The 17,909-nt window shown below is 34.4% G+C and overlaps 2 protein-coding genes across 3 annotated transcripts; one reads left to right on the top strand and one right to left on the bottom strand.

Moving 5' to 3' along the window:
- The first annotated feature begins 229 nt into the window (after positions 1-229).
- On the top strand, positions 230-4,142 carry LOC113496756 (probable ATP-dependent RNA helicase pitchoune). Its single transcript, XM_026876079.1, has 9 exons — positions 230-661; positions 935-1,087; positions 1,387-1,548; positions 1,838-1,979; positions 2,209-2,371; positions 2,674-2,826; positions 3,050-3,217; positions 3,509-3,683; positions 3,981-4,142. Exons 1-9 carry the CDS (start codon positions 412-414, stop codon positions 4,070-4,072), a joined length of 1,458 nt encoding a protein of 485 aa, XP_026731880.1. The 5' UTR covers positions 230-411; the 3' UTR covers positions 4,073-4,142.
- Positions 4,143-4,545: 403 nt separating this feature from the next.
- Positions 4,546-7,785, bottom strand: LOC113496751 (transcriptional regulator Kaiso-like). 2 transcript variants are annotated; one of them, XM_026876074.1, is made up of 5 exons: positions 7,690-7,785; positions 7,384-7,611; positions 7,146-7,291; positions 6,460-7,057; positions 4,546-4,866 (listed from the first exon to the last, which is right to left on the bottom strand). In XM_026876074.1, exons 2-5 carry the CDS (start codon positions 7,586-7,588, stop codon positions 4,559-4,561), a joined length of 1,257 nt encoding a protein of 418 aa, XP_026731875.1. In that variant the 5' UTR covers positions 7,589-7,611; positions 7,690-7,785; the 3' UTR covers positions 4,546-4,558. The 2 variants fall into 2 exon arrangements, with proteins under 2 accessions (XP_026731875.1, XP_026731874.1); XM_026876073.1 differs by lacking the exon at positions 4,546-4,866 and adding an exon at positions 4,939-6,141.
- Between the last annotated feature and the right edge of the window lie 10,124 nt (positions 7,786-17,909).

The raw sequence follows: 17,909 nt of genomic DNA, 5'->3' as shown, positions 1-17,909 counted from the left end.
GTTTCACAGATGCACTTAAAACTTCCACAGACTGAAAATTACGATTTTTATTATTCATTCGGCGCGATTGTTGTTTATTCTATGACTAGGTGACCTTTTTAAAACTAGAACATTATAAAAACGTTACACAACTTCTTTCTGCTCCTTATTATTTATATAGATACATCCTTTTCAGGTTAAAAGCAGACCTAAATTATCTGTATGGTCTATGGGTTGAATGATGGCAATAAGCGTTAGTTTGACAGTGACTTGACTGTTAAAAACATGCTGGAATATTTTGGTTGTGTTGTGATATGCTGTTGATCAAATTCTATTTCTATGATATGTAAAGTTAGAAGTTCTAAACAAAAGCTGAAGAAACTTTACATATTGAAGTTAGATAAGAAAACATTGATCTAATCTAACAAAAACATGGAGGAAGAGAAAGTGAATCCAAGAAAGAAATTCAAATTTTTAAAGGATCAAATTTCGTCTCCGACTTTGGAAGCAATCAAAGGGATGGGTTTTAAAACTATGACAGATATTCAGGCCGAAGTATTGCCGGCAGCGTTAGACGGAGTCGACGTTGTGGCCACTGCTAAAACTGGGTCTGGTAAAACCTTGGCATTCTTGATACCAGCTGTTGAAACTATTATCAAGTGTAAGGAGAAACAGGTTCAAGGTATAGAATTCTCTATGAATTATTGTTGCCTCTTAAAATTATACCATACTGAAACATTGTTCATAGACCTTGAATAATACCCAACCAACAAGCCAACAAGACTAAATAAACAGTCAATGGGTCTTCTCAGGGGCGGATATCTTATGTAAGGTATCAAAGTGGAATCCTTTTTTCCACAGATAATCCAATTTTATGGTTTATATTCTATCATAACCAACACCCAGTAGCCCATATCCTCTTTATGAAGGTTGTTATATATTTTATTTTTTCTAGGGACTTGCTGCATAATAATATCACCAACAAGAGAGTTAGCAATACAAACTCATAGCGTACTTCAAGAACTTGTGGCATACCATGAAAATATAACATCCTCCTTGGTAATTGGTGGAGAAAACAGAAAAAGGCAAAGTGCAGAGCTCTCTACAGGTCTGTAAATGCAAATCTCTAGTAAATATAAATTGAAACTGTTTTTTTAAATTATGCTAACATGGCTCTTTGTGTGTGATAGATAATATTTGATCATTCTTGGTGACTTCTGTTTCAAACTTTTGTCAATTAAAATTTGTTTTGACCTCAAGTTTTTAACACCATAATAATTATCACCTTAATATATTAATACCATAAAAATTTAGAAAACCATTTTCTTAAGAGGTCACTAAACATCTTTTGTGAACTTTTAAAAACTTTATTTTTTCTTAATCTCAACTCTTGCTTTAAAATTCTAGGGGTGCACATAGTAATAGCTACACCTGGACGATTGTTTGACCATATGAGAACAAAAGAGTTTGATTACAGAAATGTCTGCTGCCTAGTATTAGATGAAGCTGATAAAATATTTCAGTATGGATTTGAAGAAGATTTAAAACAGATTGTTAATAGACTACCAAGTAAGTAATATGTTTCTTAATACTAAACAATAACTAATAGAATATGAATAGTACATGGAAATAAGAATAAAAGGATACATATACAAAAAGTATAAAAGAGAAATTTGTCCTGCCATCCATAATCAAATCTCTGGAAAGAATAGCTATAGTATAACCCTGGTAAGAGGATTTTTTTTCATCTGAAATCAATTTTCCCATATCAAATTTTCACCATTTGGGACATTGGCTTAGGCTTTTCTCCTATTGTGTGCAGCATTAGTAGTAACACATTTATTATCCTTTTTTTCAGAGGAAAGGCAAACCATGTTATTTAGTGCTACTCAGTCTGAAAGAACCGAGGCTTTAATAAAATCAGCTATGAAAGAAAAGGTTCATAATATTAATACAGATGAAGATAATCTTATGGCAACTGTTGAAGGGCTAAAGCAAGGGTATGTTTATAGAAAGTCTCTCTCATTTTAACCAGATAGATACTCAATAACTATAATTAATACTGTAAATCAAAGCACAATCTAAAGAGGTTTTCTATTCAATATTTCATTTGAATTGAGTCAAATAGCTTGACTCCATGGAACTCAAACAATATGAGATATTAAAGTGTTTTATGTTGAAGTAAGAATGTTTTTGATTGATTAAAAATTATATGTGTTTCCATTGCAGATATGCTATATGTGACACAGAATACAGACTCTGGTGGCTCGATAAGTTATTGAAAAAGACACGAAACTTTAAAGTAATGGTCTTCTTCTCCAGTTGTAAATCAGTTGAGTTTCACCATGAATTTTTCAGTAAATATTGCCAGGTGTCTGTTCTTTGTATTCATGTAAGTATAATAATTTAAGACAATTTTATTAACAATAGTGTGAAGTGGGTAAATCTTAAATGAATGGTGATGTCTAAGTCAAAAGCATGTCCTAAAGCTTAAGTTTTAAGGATTTTAAAAGAATCTTCTTTGAAGCTAGTGAATGGACTTTTGTTAGCCAATTTTCAGTCATGGTCAGTAATTGGACAACAATTTATTAATTTAAATTTAATATTTCAACAGCCTGCAAAAGACTATAATATATATCCTTCTAACTCTGTTTGAGACTTAGAAAATCAACTTATCATCCGTTATTATTACAGGGTAAAATGAGCCAAGCAGATAGAACAAATGTGATAACGAATTTCTACAATGCAGAAAAAGTGGCTTTGTTTTGTACTGATTTAGCTGCAAGGGGTTTGGATATACCAGCCGTTGATTGGATTGTACAGTTTGATCCGCCTGCAGATGCGAATGTTAGTAATGTTTTCAATAAATTTATCAATATTAATATAATTATCAAAATATCGGCCGACGTAATAACAATCGGCCGAAGTAGATAATGATTGCAAAATAAAAATTATAGAATGAAAATGGTCAAATCTCAAAAAGGAATCTCTGTTATGCACCCTTTTTGGACTATTTGTATGTTATTTGTAAGAAATAAATTATTTAATTTTAATTATGCTTAAATTTCAGGAATACATTCATAGGGTTGGCAGAACTGCAAGAGGGATGGGTGCAGAAGGTAATGCCGTGTTATTATTGCGACCAGAAGAACAAGATTTTGTTCCATATTTAAAGGAATCCAAAATTTATTTGGACAAATATGAATCTTGGAACAAGTTTGCTAATTTACAACCAAAGGTATGTTGACACATTATTTAGTATAGATGTACTTATTAGGATTCGCTCTTTGATGAATTTCCTGGATTATTATTTATTTTACCGTATATTATAGTGTATATACTATGTATACGCCTAAAGACAAAACGTCTTAGAATTGCTACGAAACGAATTGAATAACCACTATTTTTCCCATCACACCAAAACGAAAAAATATATTTGGCAATTCTGATGTTTTACCTTCATCTCTGAACTTGTGTGAACTCTCCATGTACATAGTGAAGTTTTCAAGTAAATATTTGTTATTTTCAGTTAGATGCTGCAATTTCTGATCCCCTTTTTCATCAATTAGCTGTAGAAGCTTTTGAAGGATACATGAGAGCATTTGAAGTAAAGAAATTGAAGCATATATTCAATGTGATAACAATGGATGTTGATATCGTAGCGAGATCGTTTGGACTGAAGGAAAGGCCCGATGTTGACATTCGTAAGTAAAATTTTTACGACTCCACAAAATGATTGAATGTTTTCAGGTTTTCAAGGATTTTAAATCCCCTGAGATTTTAATGACTAATTAGGTAAGGGGGGGGGGATAAGTATTGTTAGAATCCTAAAATCACTGGGAGTGACAATAATTAGCCAAAAAAATGCTATTTCGCATTTTGAGATAGTAGGCAAATAGTGTGTGCGTCGATAGATGTGTCGAATTTTCTATATTACACCTTTTGCTATCTCTTTCGGTAACACACAGATGTAGCATTTTTAAATCGATCATTTATTACAGGAATTGGCTTTAGTAAGAAACATAGGCCGAGAAAAAGAGCGGCGGCTATGCTTGCTGAATCTACTGGGAGCGTAAAACATCTTAAGTCATAATATTAATTTCAGCCTGAATTGAATTAAGGCCATTCAATTTAAAAGTTATTAAGATATAAGACACGTTAAATAAAACAATTATAAAGTAAATAACCTTTTTCTTTTTATATTAATCTTTTCAAGGGCAGAAATATGTTTTACAAGGTGAAAAAAAATCAATGAAATAATAATCTATTTTCTGACTAGATAAGTCTAAAGGAATATTTTAATTTACGTATAAAAATCATTCTGAACTTTATACATTGAATTGTATGAGAGAGGTCGACCAAATACTTTAAATTAAACATAGGAACTTTTTGAAACCTTTCTATTGAGGTTCTTAATATAAAAAATCTATTTCCAGCTTAACTTCGTCATTTTAACATAAACAAAAAATACCTATAAACAAGGCATTTAAGAATTGACTTAGTTAAGCAAGAAATAGGTTTTCAACACTTATTTAAGGTCCACTTATAATAATAATACTATATACACAAAACTCCGCTTCTATTTTGGTGAAACATTCATTTCATAGATATTATTTCTTGTTAACTTCTCATAACAATCTTCGTGGTTGTGTTGATGGTTCACGGCATAGATCATTGAGTCTATTGTTTCAACTGTTGCTGGACATCGGTTCAGTGAAAAATACTGAACACACCTCCACGAGGTTTTGCCGTGAGTCGTAGAATGTTTTGTATAAACAAAGTTCATGTGCACTAACTGTTTATGTCCCTTTCTACTGTAAATATATTTGTAGCGAACTGGTAGCTGATGGTGTTCATTTGATCCATTCACGACAAGGGATAGGGCACCTGCAAATTAATAATTGTTTTTAGTCTACCTTGCCAGAGAAGAACTGAGTAAAATAAAAAAAAGACTTGTAATGTTTTTTTTTAAACTCCAGATAAATGAAATTCTCATGATTTGTTCATATATCATTTAATCAAATATGGATATAAAAATACATTCGCTTATAATAATTATCATTCAAAACACACTTTTTATTTTATTAACATCACTCGTTAAAAGTAGCACTCGTTTTCGAATATAGAAAAATTACGTTACAAATAAATGTTTTACACGAGACCTTAATTTTAATTATAATAAAAAATACGAATGTAAAAAAAGAGGAATGTAAATCTCAATTTGGTTCTTAAACAATATAAAACTGCTGTTAGAGATCATTTTGATATCGAAGTTGTTTCATTTCAATAACTAGTCCAAAAACTATTCTAATTATTATATCAGAAAATTATTGTTGAATACCTTAAAGTAGTACAATAAATAGACTAGAATATGAGCAATAAAGTCTTTATAAAATTTTATGGCGAAACATAATGGCACTTATCGAAATTGTGAATATATTCTCTAATTGGTTGCAAGTTTATAAAAAAGTTTAGATTTAACAATTAATTGGCACTTGAGAGCATAGTCCCACTATCACAGTTAATTATTTATTGTGCTTTATGACCTTTATTACTCTGAGATGTAACTGGTATTTAATCATAACTTATGCTACAATATAGTTATGTAACTTTTTAGGGTGTTTTTCTGTCACATACATCCAGTTTATAGATTTGGTCCCAAATCTCATTTGAATCTATGATTCATGGTGTATATAAGAATATAAATAGCAGGCCTTAGTACTAGCCTTCTAGTAGACTTTTATCCATAATATGTAATATTACTTTTGCTTAAAAATAATGTAATGTATATTGCCTCTGTAGAGGGCTGAGGGAAAGCATACTATGTATTTAAATGTTAATTTGCATAATAATCTCCTTGCAGCTGAGATACTTTGAGTATATCATTAAAGTGGATTCCAAAGCAAGGTGATTTACAAAATGGTAGTTCACATGCACTGCACATGAACCTGGTGTCTCGTCTCCTGCCTATCTTCCAACAGAGCCGGCAAGACCGTTGTGGGTATTTCTTTTTGCCATCTTCCTTTTGAGGGATAGTTACAAGGCGATGTTCCATAGTCGGCCTGGGGTTCTCGTCACTCGTGTTAGTTCTTGGTGCATAGTTAGTCACCTTACCATTCACTAAGTTTTTAAGATCGATGAATAACGAACTCAAGCTGGGATCTGAAATCACGATGGGCATTTTCATAGCACAGTTTGCACAAAAGGACATGTAAGTTTTATAAGATTATAAATTGTTGAAAATGCCATCGTGTTTTCATAAGAAAGCTTAATGCAAAAGAAAATAGGAACATTATTTGATGAAAAATAATAAAATGATTGCATTTTCAACACAATCTCTAATCTTATTGATCAGCATGAAATAATAAGGAAGCGTTAGTAAGCAAGGTGATTAATGTTTACTGTATGGATATTGTGCAAGTATGCAGGTTTGAATTAGAGATTGTTATAAACATTTCTTACAACTGAAAGAATACTCACTATCTTGTGGTGATGAGTACTCCATGGGTATAGATAGATCTTTTTTCCCATCCCTTGATGACTCATAGTTTTTTGGAGTGTTACACACAGCAGGGTCTGTTACTATAATGTCACTGTCATCACATTCAGTTTTCAATTCTATTCCATTATCAGAGGGGCATTGTTCCTTGTTTTTATCATTAATATCAGGGCTGTTTTTCTGCAAATGTGTGTTATAAGCTGATGTTATATCTACAGGATTGTCATCATACAAACTTTTTAAGTTTTCATAGTTATTGGTCGGGTATATCTGGCTGTTTTGTTTGTAAATAGGTTTTTCTTTTGTTTTTGGCCTTTTTTCAGGGTTGAGTATGTCTGAGAAATATGTTTTTTGAAGGAACTCATCTGATTTTCTTTTGAGGTTACTGAGTCTATGTAATTTTTCTATGAGTTGTCTTTGCTTCATCAACTCTAGTTCATTGCTTTGTGTTGTTTCATCATTCAAACCAGTGTCATAGGTATCAGACACACAGGATTCAGCATCCGGTGTATTGTTCAGGGTTTCTGTTCTGTGCTTGGGTAAATCTTGTTCTCTTTCACTATCATCTTCTTCTTCAGTCTAAAAAAGATTAAGAAGAAGGTTATTATACTGATGTACTACATTTTTTTTAAAAATTAGTTTACCATAAAGGAGCTACAGAACTTACCTCTTTGTTTGTCAATCCCTTGATTTGCAGCACTTCGGCAGTTCCTATAAAACTAGTGAGATCTTCACGTTTAACACTAACTTCTCCATGATACATAAATTGTAACAAGTCTTTCATTGCTTTGTGAGTCACATCCCTGAGTACAACTGCAAAAAACAAACAAAATGTAAATTTGGTCCACATAATAATTATTAAACACTCATATAACTCACACACTAATAAGTCAATTAAAAATTACCAATTGGATGTTGACATGGATTCGTTTGAAACATTTTTTTGAAATACGGTGAACATATTGATAGTATTACTTTGTGTGCTTGCAACAAATGACCTTCGACGGCAATAGTTACGTCGACAAATTCGCCATTTCCTAATAAACCGGCGAATCCTTTAGTCAAGTTCCCGTGAAAATTATTCCAGGACAATGAGAATTGTTGGTCCATTTCTAACCACTGTTTAGTTGCATCTAAAAACGAAATTTAGTTATTTATTACTTTTAGAACTTCTACACCTTATACTAAAGCGTATTTACAAAGATACTGACAATTTACAGCTGTATTTATTGAAATAAATTTGATAAATATTTTGTGTGAGAAACGTGACAGATGTGAACGGCGCGTCGCGTACGCGTAGTGAAGCGATCGAAAGGGAAACTAAACTATTCGACTATTCGTATTATTAGTCGATTCTACCACGATTTAATGATCAATCCATTCCAAAATAATTTAGATTTGAGACATACTTTGAGCTCACAAATAGTTATGTACTTGCATATCACATGAGTCACTGCCCTATTATGTTGATATAAATTAGCACCTCGAATTTTTTAAAGGTAATGAATTAGTTCTTATTTATTTATATTTACAAACTTTGAAGTAAACTAGCTAGTGTTGCCTATAAACCAGTAAAACTTTTACATAATTGAATGTGAGGAATTTTATTGTGAGGTTTTATCAAGCACTGAAATTATCAAAATACAATGAAGTTTAAATATAATACAAAAGATTTATTATATATTATATTATCTAACTAATATTGTATAATAAGAGATATTCTATGATAACATAAAATAAATATTTTTATATTTTAAGGACTTCATTTAATTTAATCATCTTCAATAGGTACATATTTATCCACACAGACGACGACTTCCTCTACACTGGCTATAACGAAAACGAATCATACAAAATACAGAGTGTTATTATATAGGGACTTCCTCAATCCTTATCCGACCATTAGGTACGTAAAACACTGTGCTTATATGTACCCAGCTACATACAATTTCAATTGTCTGCATAGACTAGACGTCTGTATTCGTGATGTAGCTACCTAGTTACATGAACATGCCACCCATTCTTTCCGTGCAGCATATACATAAACATTTCAGTCCGTTGGTAGATGGCTTCCAGTTATTTAGTTCGCCTTCCATTAGTACAGAGCTTTGCTAAAACTTTCCATCAGCGGTCGAGGACTAGTCCAGCTAAATTAAGTTTCAAGCAAACTTTTAGGAGTTTGTCGACGCAGTGGAATCCCAACGAAGATGTTAGTTACACTCGCTAAGTTTTGTTTGTTATCTATCTACGTGCTATTTCAATAAATCGTTAAATTAGTGTGGATGACACAGTTACTGCTCTCTCTCTATCCCAACTACTTACTGAAGCTGCATCTATACATGTGTATGGTTAAGCAGATAGATGTTTATTCCCATATTATAAAGTCGATCGAGCGGGCAGAGATGTTTGTAGGTATATATTTTGTAACTTTCAAAAAGTGAAGCTTGGCAGTCTATCTTGAATTAACTAATTTTTATTTGATTTTACCTATGATAGTCCGTTATCCGAACCTATCAATTACACTTAACTTTTATAAAAAAATAGAAAACTTATTTTGCCAACCTAACAAATTATTTTTCTTGCCTTTCGAAATAACCAAACTTCTAAAGAGTAGAGTAGAATGCTTATTTGCTTAGAAATCGAAGTAACCTGTCTGCTCTAAGACACATTTATATTGAACCGAAAACATTCCATTTGAACTTTCATTGAAAGGGATTCACAGTTTTGCTATTGTGTTTATGTGTACCGATTCTTATCAAGGCTATTAAAACCAGTGCAAAAGCCACACGTCCCGTGCAATATCGATTTATGTGTCACTCACAGTCGTGGGAGAGCACACTAGAGCCTTTACATCTAGAGAGCCTGTCTCTGATGTATGGGCCCTGTTTAATTGTAGTTTGGTTTCTAACTACCATTAAAATACTTTTTTACGTTTCAAAAAACCACTGAAAAAGATTTATGCCTAAGAGAATTCATTACAAGTTATTTGCTTTAAGAGTTAGGATAATTGATTCTTAGTAAGTAGATATTTGTAAGCTAAATTCGTTCCTTTAATCTTGAATCTTCTTTCGGTCCTACTTATTCTGTAGTCGTTTTAGGTTTCTATATTATTTTATTTCTGTTTTCGAAGTAGACGAGGCAGTGTTCACCCTCGCAAAATCGATTGTAGGACATGTCCACCGAGCGGCTTAAGCGTCGATTAATTAAGTTCTGTAAGAGCACAGTCACCCTATTTTCTAAGATAGCCCTACCGTGACAGCGCACTTTTAATTTTCTGGTGTCACGGGTTACTGCGATAAAGCCATCCCCCTTCTTCTCCACTTCCCTACTCATGAAAAGTATGCGATGAATGGGCCTCTTATTAAAAGTGTAGAAAACTTTCGTCAAGACAAAGTTTTCTCTATTGTGTTGTTAACACCATAATAATGAAATTGCTGTGCAGATTCTTCTGTCTTTTTGTAGCCGTGAATATTATGTAGGCTATTTTAATTAATATATTTCTAGCAATTTGGCACGGTTTGGCGTAATAAAAATAGCTGGTATTGTGTGTAGATACCTTTTACGTAATTAAAACGTTTGTTGACTATTATCAGGACGGTCTCGGCTAGTCCGGCGACGCGGTCACTCCATTGGAGGCTGCCATTGACAGGTAATCGATGCGGTTTGCTAGTTTATTTGGCTATCGGTTCCGCTCCCAGCATGTGTATCTACTCGATATAATCGATACAGACCCCTGGCTTAATACGGTTATGAATCGGAGCGTATTCGATTACAGCGATTCCGATATGACTGTGCATTTAATAACGTACGGGAGATTTGGATACCTGTTTATATATCTGATATGTCACGTGTACATGTACACTTAATAGGTATTTCAGTTTAAGCCTTATTTGGGTGAAATTGTGTCTGATTGAGAATTAAAGTCTTGGTAACAACGTTTGAACTAAGTAAATAAAAACTTTTCAAGAAGTTATTTTGAAATATCAATAAATGGCAGACAACTCATCATTATCATATGTCTCGTCGTCATCGTTTAAAATATGGGATCTTGCAAAAAAAAACGTCACATGTAGTAACGCCAGCTGCCACATAGGTACAATCGCCTCTAAGACAAATTTACTAAACATATTTACGCAGATCCTTCTCCTGGCTCAACAAAAAACGTCGTCTACAATAGTTTCTTGTATTAGATATCTAGAGAAGCATCGAGACGGCAGCTGCGTCGGACATCTGTGAGTTCGGTTCGGCTTCGGCACGCGCTAGAGATGGGACAACTTTTAGCCGACCTATTTACTGCACAACACCGGATCGGACTTGTACCGCGGTGTTACCTGTAACTTTGAGTGCTGTATATTCAATGGATTTAGGTGATATAGTTACACAATCTTGTGTAGCAACTGCTAGGTTCTTAGGTAGAGCAAAATGTCTTGGGAGGAATTTATCTTGCGAGGTTTTATTCTCAACTATTCTACGTATTTTTTCACAGGATCAAGCATGACGTGTCTTTTATCATTTTTATTTACCGCTGACTTACAGACTTCACCTTATTTCGTGTATCAGAATACGGAATAATTCGTCAGCACAGAAATTAGTATGATATGTATCAGCCTCAGACATGATTCGAATAAATTGATGTCAGATGATATCATTAACTTTATCATGATTCTTCAATTGATTGAGGATTTTTCGTCCGTGGCTGAGTTACTTCGCGAAGTATCCGCACAACTCGGAAGTGCGAGAACGTGCTCTCGGAAGGTCTTGGAAGTTGGAGGCGTGATTGGCCCCATTGTTAAACCTCAATAGTCCGTCTTGAGACCGCTAACTGAACCGTTTCATGCTTCATCCGTTGGGAAAATTTAGACTTATCCCATGACTTCTGACGATAAAAAATCTATTTGATATTTAACTTTAATCCAATGCTATCGCATTTTTGTGGAAGCAAAAATATAAATCTGTTTTCAATGTAGTCAAGTATGTTTTGAAAGATGCTTATTGATTTTATTTACAAATTGTACTAATAATTTGGAATCGGAATGATGGAGTATACTTTTTAAGTATCTGAAAATCCCATTAAAATAATAATCACAAGTTTGTCGAATGGAAAAATAAATTTAAATGTGCCAATACCCGTAATTACACTCACAATAACACAAGAAAGAGAGTTCAATCAGGCGCCCGCCTTCGGTTGACCGTTTACCAATATCTCAGCTGAATGGATCTCAATTAAGGCTCGCTGACTAACCTAGAATAAATCTCTCGTCCTTAAAATTCAATCCCTTAGAATAACGCAGATGACAATCGAAATGTAGATTACATCCTATTACGTGATAAATTATTATATTTTTCACTCCTGGAGCACTTTCGAGTCACGTTTGGAAGTTGAATTGCTTCTGCTACGTGCTACCGCCTCAATCATTAGCCACCTACACTTATCGAGAGTACTACACATGCATGGGTATGAAGCTTTTGTTCGAAGACATTTTTGTTCGTGGTTTTTATTTGTATTCCAAAATGTGAAAGAGCTGGTTCTTTATAGGTGCATTTATTTTCGATATGCAAGCCGTCAGTGTAGTGGCTTTTTGTCTTCATATTGGACGTTGAGCGGTATTTGGGAAAGATCCAAAGAGACAATGGCCAGCTTTTACTAAAATGACGACGAGAGCGTCAATAGCCAATGTTTAGTGGACATGTAGAGCATGATGTGTATATAACGCGGATAGACTCTCATGGATATGCAATGGCGACTTGAGTTTTGGCACTTTTTTGTTGCAATATAATAGAAAAGTTTAATTGACTATCGTAAATAAGTTATTAGGTAATTGGCATGTAAAACGAAAGCTGCAAGAGCGTGCTACGACCAAGCGTAGCAAGGTAGACCCCATGAGCATAATTTATATATTTGTGGATCCTTTGATAGCAATATGCATTCTAGGATTTTTTATGATTTTTGACAAACCATTTATTTATGATTACCTCAGACTTATTTACACTCAACACTATTTAAATACAAGTAGTTCTTGTAAAATGCTGTAATAACCAGTCTCGGAAAGGCTCAACTGTCGCTGAGCTTCTTATGCCACTGAAATGCCGACTGCAACTTCGTTCGCGTTTGTAAATACAAACATCTCGTAATTTTATTTCAAATTCTCTTTTCAAACTTAAAACTTATTACTATTCTTTTAAAAATTGTTACGTAGAGGACGTGGCGTCTAAAGTAGGTCAGAAATGTCTGAATAAAACCTTCATACGTTTATTTTACACATGAATAAAGTACGTGATTTTGTGAATTACATTTACAAGTCACATAGTATATGGCGTCTTCAAAGAAGTAAATCCGTTGCATAAGAAGCCGCTCGTCAAAACGCCAACACTTACAATACAATGCAGGTGCTTATCCCTCGTTGGGTGGACTCCACAGTACGATAATACCTCTTCAGTGAGAGGATTATGCCGTGGAACGATTCTACTTATCGTCGCCTGCCGTCTCTGGCGCTGCACTGCCAAGTAAACAGCGCCAGATAGTTTGCTGCCGGCTTATACCGCGCAGCTTAATTATTTTATACTTAATAATTACATTGTTGTAAGGTAATAAAGCCTTAAAGAGTTTAAGGTAAAATTTGCTTAAAATAGCCAATAAACCAATAAATCTTCTCTAGTGTATTTTGAATAAAGCTTAGAGAGATAAAGATACAATAAAAGTATGAAAATGCACCGTCAGGGTGTTTGAGGAGGCAGCTGGGCGGGTAGAGCCGCTAATGCCTCTCGGAGTGCGGATTACTTCATGAAATGGTCGCGCTTAGCGCCACTCCGGCGTGAAAGCTGCCTGGCGATCTGTTTGCGCCACTCGACAATACAACCAAGTGTCAGTCAAAAGATATCGCTCCACGAATTATACCTCTTCATACTATCAAATAGAAATGCCGCTACATTCGGAGTAACCTTTTGATCTAAAACAGTGTATCCGTAGATAATACAGGGCACATTTATACGGTAAACTTACTTTTATTGACGTCATCGGATATCTACAAACTGGGGCAAATCCAGAAGTTCCCTTGGGACCAACAACCTTTTATGCAAATTGTAGTGGCTGTCCTAAAAGAACTTAGATATGTTTATTGTATTTCGTTTAAATAAAAGCCTAGGTAAGTAGGTTTGGTGTTACACGAAACATTTTCTTTCTCTTTCGCACGTGGATTGTTGAACTTTGCTTGGTACTTGGAACGAAGTTAAAATAAGAACTTTTTATTTTCCTTTCCTCTATTGGCTTCCTTCAGATAAAGTTTGTCTAGAATAAAATGGAAACCAACATTGATTTAAAACAGATGAAACTTGTCACCGTGTTACTTCGTGACTCTTATTGGCAAGTTGGAAGACTAGGGAAAAAGTACTGTTTTATTTCATAAAGTATATTAATAAACAGTATTTACTATAGTTACGAAGAATAATTTTTTGTTTTTGTTTACAATGATTGTTAAACACATAACTTTCTTCATGAAATACAATTGAGTGATAATACGTCATTTTAATAGTTGCTTATAACTAAGCTTCGCCTGTATTTTTGGAGGTACATAGAATAATCTTTCTTTGTGGTGAAAGCGATATTTAATCAATAATTTAAATTAAATAATCCACAAACTGTTTCTAAAAATTTAACCAAACTATGGCAAGAGAAAAAAAAATATTGATTTTTATGAAACGCAATATTTGACTATCGAATGAAATAAATACCTACCTGACAATATCTTCCTAGTAAACAAATCGATTGTTGATAAAAACATAAATCAAACAAAACACACCGAAGATCTCCACTCGCATTCCACTCCTAAATCATAGACACGTTATTACCATATGAAACATAAATTCTCTGTTAAAAATATTCACCCAGTCCCGTATGCACGGTTAGACACACCCAAGCCATCTTTACTGCAATAAAGGATCAATAAATCCAAAACAAACCCCTCGGTACGTAACGGCTCAACAGAAAATGTCCCTGTACCTATATTTCACGCGGGTTTTACTTTATTTTTTCTTTATTGCGTAAAAAACAGATCGCCATTTCCATGACTTCACCCGGTAGACCGAGATAAAGTTGTTTGTTTTGTTGTTATAGAAAATGTAGTTTTGCTTATGGAAAGATTATTTCTTCATCTAGTCGTTAGATACAGGCGGGGTGACTGCAAAGCCTGGATTTGTTTTGCGCTACTGCAATTACCTTTTGTTTCTGTTGGATTTTCTCAACAGTTTCTGAAATAGGAAATGTTAAGATCATAATTTTATTTTTCCTTCGACGTTAAGCTTAGTTTGTGGAACTTTGACATAAACGTGAAAGTTAAAAGCATTTAAGTTCATTGAAATATATCATTTAAGTATGCAAGTATTTTGAAATTGATTTGTTTCTTAAAAATAATTCTCGGAATATGATTAGTGAATTATACTTACACACTTTTTTTCCTTTTGGCAGTGGCAAACCGGAAACTCGACTGCTTCGTAAGTTGGTTAAAGTCGACTTTTTAGGTGTTATACAGATATGTATAATGTACGTATGTATGAAAAATAAAAAGGACCGGTCATGTGATCGTGCTTGCGACATCCAAGTTTCTTTGCAACTACTCCAAAGAAAAACAAAAATGAATCATCCATGCAATTTACGACCGCATCAAGACTTGACAACCTCTATTTTCATTTTTTATCAAACTCTAATTGAATTTCAACTGTCTAGTTAGACTATATGAGATACAGCCTGATGACAAACGGACGAATAGATGGACAGACAGCGGAGACGAAGTATTAGAGACTTTATGTACGAGGTAGGGCAAGTTTCTGATAAACGTCGATTTTCTCTACTAGTAGGATAATGTTTATGTCAGGTATAATGTTGAGAATTGAGCGTAGAGTAATGGTGGGTCCATACGATACCGACTTCATACAGACTTTTAAAGAATTTTCTTTGAAACAAATCAGTGCATACCTTAATAAAAAAGGAAAAGCCAATAATAAATTTGCACAAACATTTATTACGCAAATTTGATATTTTTGCAAGTCAAATCCAATATTATGTATTTCAGGCAAATAAACAATAAAGAGCAAACAAAATCAGGGTTTTTAGATAGTTTTTTACTTGGACTTTAAGTTTATACAGATATTTGTACAAACTCAAAGTGTGTATCGCGTGGACCCACCATAAGGGTATCCTGATCGGATCTTCTTCTACTTCATAAACAAGAATATGTCTGATATAAAGCATAAAAATGGTTCATTTTTATCACGTTGTTTACGGCAACTTGCGTTATTACAGTAAGCAAACAATAATCGATGTTTATTATTCATAAAATTCGCATTGCATCGCGCTAGTCGAAGCGATCGAGTAGAAAAGTTGCTTCCGTTTAGTTTGTTTTCATCGCCGACCGAATGGAAAATTGCATTGTTTATTTAAAACGAAGTAAAAATATATAGTTTCAAGTGATTTGGTGTAAGTCTATTTGACGTAAATCATGTTTGGGTCACTTTATTTTGTTAGGAATTTAATAATCCATTAACGCGATTCTGGCAAATACTAATGGGATAAAATAAATAGATTTGTTAAAATTTAAATATTTTATTCATAAAGTTGTTTAAAATTAAGGTCTGTAAGAAAGGCCGCAGGCCTCTCCCCTTACAGGAAAGGTTTTTGAGAATTGAACACAACGGTAAGTCAGAGCTGGTTGAAAATTTCAGATTCAAATATTTGAAATCCAGATTCCATCACGATGATTTCCTTCACCATCTATCAGAGGTGTCTTAGAATAATTAAGAAATTTTACTTTGCCAGCGGGATCGAACCTGCGTCTTCTGAACATAAATCCATGCATAGAACTGCAAGGCAAGGCATTATAATAACTCTATTTCAACAAAATATGTATCCAACCTCCCTCCACGTATCTGTTTCCATATTCACCGGTTGCTAGCAAATATTTTTTCGGATTGACTGACTTCCTATTGGCTTTCCGGTTAAGGTAAAATTATTTTTAGTACAGTATGTTATATAAACTTCGTATTGTAGCAAATGGAAAACGTTATCACGACGACGGTAACGTTTCCTGTGATCTCCGGTAAGCCCAGATTAGGTCGGATTGAGTCGAACCGTGCCACCGAACCGCTTATATTGAAGACGTATGGAGAGTGTCTCAACACGCGCTTACTACCTATTAACTTGTCAAATCAATTAGTTCAATATTTTTACCTTACACTATTACGTCATAGAGATAGAGAGAGATAGTGTGGAGCCGAATAGCGTGCAGTAAGCGCTAGTCGATATGACTTATTTTTCAGTGGAAATTATCAATTTTATCTGAACCATCAGCATTTTTGAAATACAAGTTTATCGCATCCGTTTGCTACTCATTCCGAGTTCTAGTCCTGTTAAAGTAGAATAGGGATATTTATAACTTACAGAGCTACACTACTGTGTGAATAAATAAGTACGCTAAATTATTCTTGCTCTACAATATCCAGTGGCGTGCAATTTGAACGGAATAATCTCCACATTTAGAATTAGAGGTTCGCTTTAAGTCGTCGTAAATATAGCGCAACATAGTTATTTTGAAAAGGCTTGCACGCCGTGCCCGCGGCGGTTCGCTTGGCGGAATATAATAATAGTCGTCGGGGCACCGCGGAATATCATCTCGGTACATTGTGAGAGGCAGGATGCTCATTAGATGAACGCCCCGGGCCGCCTCCCGCCGCATGCCTCGCTTAGTGCCTACCTTCGGCTACACTCTCTGCCCGGCCTACAACAGCAATTCACATTCTAATTAGTTTCACTCCCCCCCCCTTTCCAGAACATTTAAAAGCTTGCCAAAAGCTACAAATTGGTTCCTCCGTGGCCTACTTTTTCTGTCTACTGCACCAATAATGTAAATTTCGGGATCCTCCCAACGACATTCTGATAAGACCAAAACGGGCGACTGAAACGCAAAGTGTACATTTTGAAGTTACATCTTCCGATAAACTTTTAGTTAGGACCTATTAGGATGTACGGTTCACAGATCTAATAGGCTTTAACCTCTTTATGTTATCGCTTAAGTTGAGTACGGTGTTAACATTATAATTATAACGACTCCTACTGTAACTCAGGAGTGGAATAATGTCTGAGTGAGTTTGCCAAGCCGATGTAATATTTTAATCTTATCATCCGAGTCAAGTTTCATGTCTCGCGAGGAAAGTTTGATCCGCGGTTCAAGTTTCGAGACGAACGACAAGCTTACAACTGTGACTGCGGGGCTCTTTAGCTCACTATACTCTTAATGGATTCGATACCATTAATAGTCCTCATTCCTCTTACAATGGCCAGATACGTAGGCATTCATGAACGATGTCAAATCACGTAGGCATATTAAGTAACTCTGCACATCAAATTGTTTAAAAGAACAACAGATATAATACTTGAGCAAAA

Source organism: Trichoplusia ni, chromosome 8 (genome assembly GCF_003590095.1).
Source record: "Trichoplusia ni isolate ovarian cell line Hi5 chromosome 8, tn1, whole genome shotgun sequence".
In the NCBI taxonomy this organism is placed as follows: Eukaryota; Metazoa; Arthropoda; class Insecta; order Lepidoptera; family Noctuidae; genus Trichoplusia; species Trichoplusia ni.
The sequence above is the reverse complement of the archived record's forward strand: the minus strand, read 5'-3'. Positions and strand labels throughout refer to the sequence as shown.

Bases quoted from the DNA above. Each gene is read 5' to 3' on its own strand.
- LOC113496751 (XM_026876073.1), bottom strand. From the start codon at position 7,588: ATGGACCAACAATTCTCATTGTCCTGGAATAATTTTCACGGGAACTTG. The intron at 7,058-7,145 runs GTAAGTTCTGTA...AATCTTTTTTAG, and splicing joins AGGGATTGACAAACAAAGAG to ACTGAAGAAGAAGATGATAG. The intron at 6,142-6,459 runs GTGAGTATTCTT...TCGTGATTTCAG, and splicing joins GTACTCATCACCACAAGATA to ATCCCAGCTTGAGTTCGTTA.
- LOC113496756 (XM_026876079.1), top strand. From the start codon at position 412: ATGGAGGAAGAGAAAGTGAATCCAAGAAAGAAATTCAAATTTTTAAAG. The intron at 1,549-1,837 runs GTAAGTAATATG...CCTTTTTTTCAG, and splicing joins GATTGTTAATAGACTACCAA to AGGAAAGGCAAACCATGTTA. The intron at 3,218-3,508 runs GTATGTTGACAC...TGTTATTTTCAG, and splicing joins TTGCTAATTTACAACCAAAG to TTAGATGCTGCAATTTCTGA.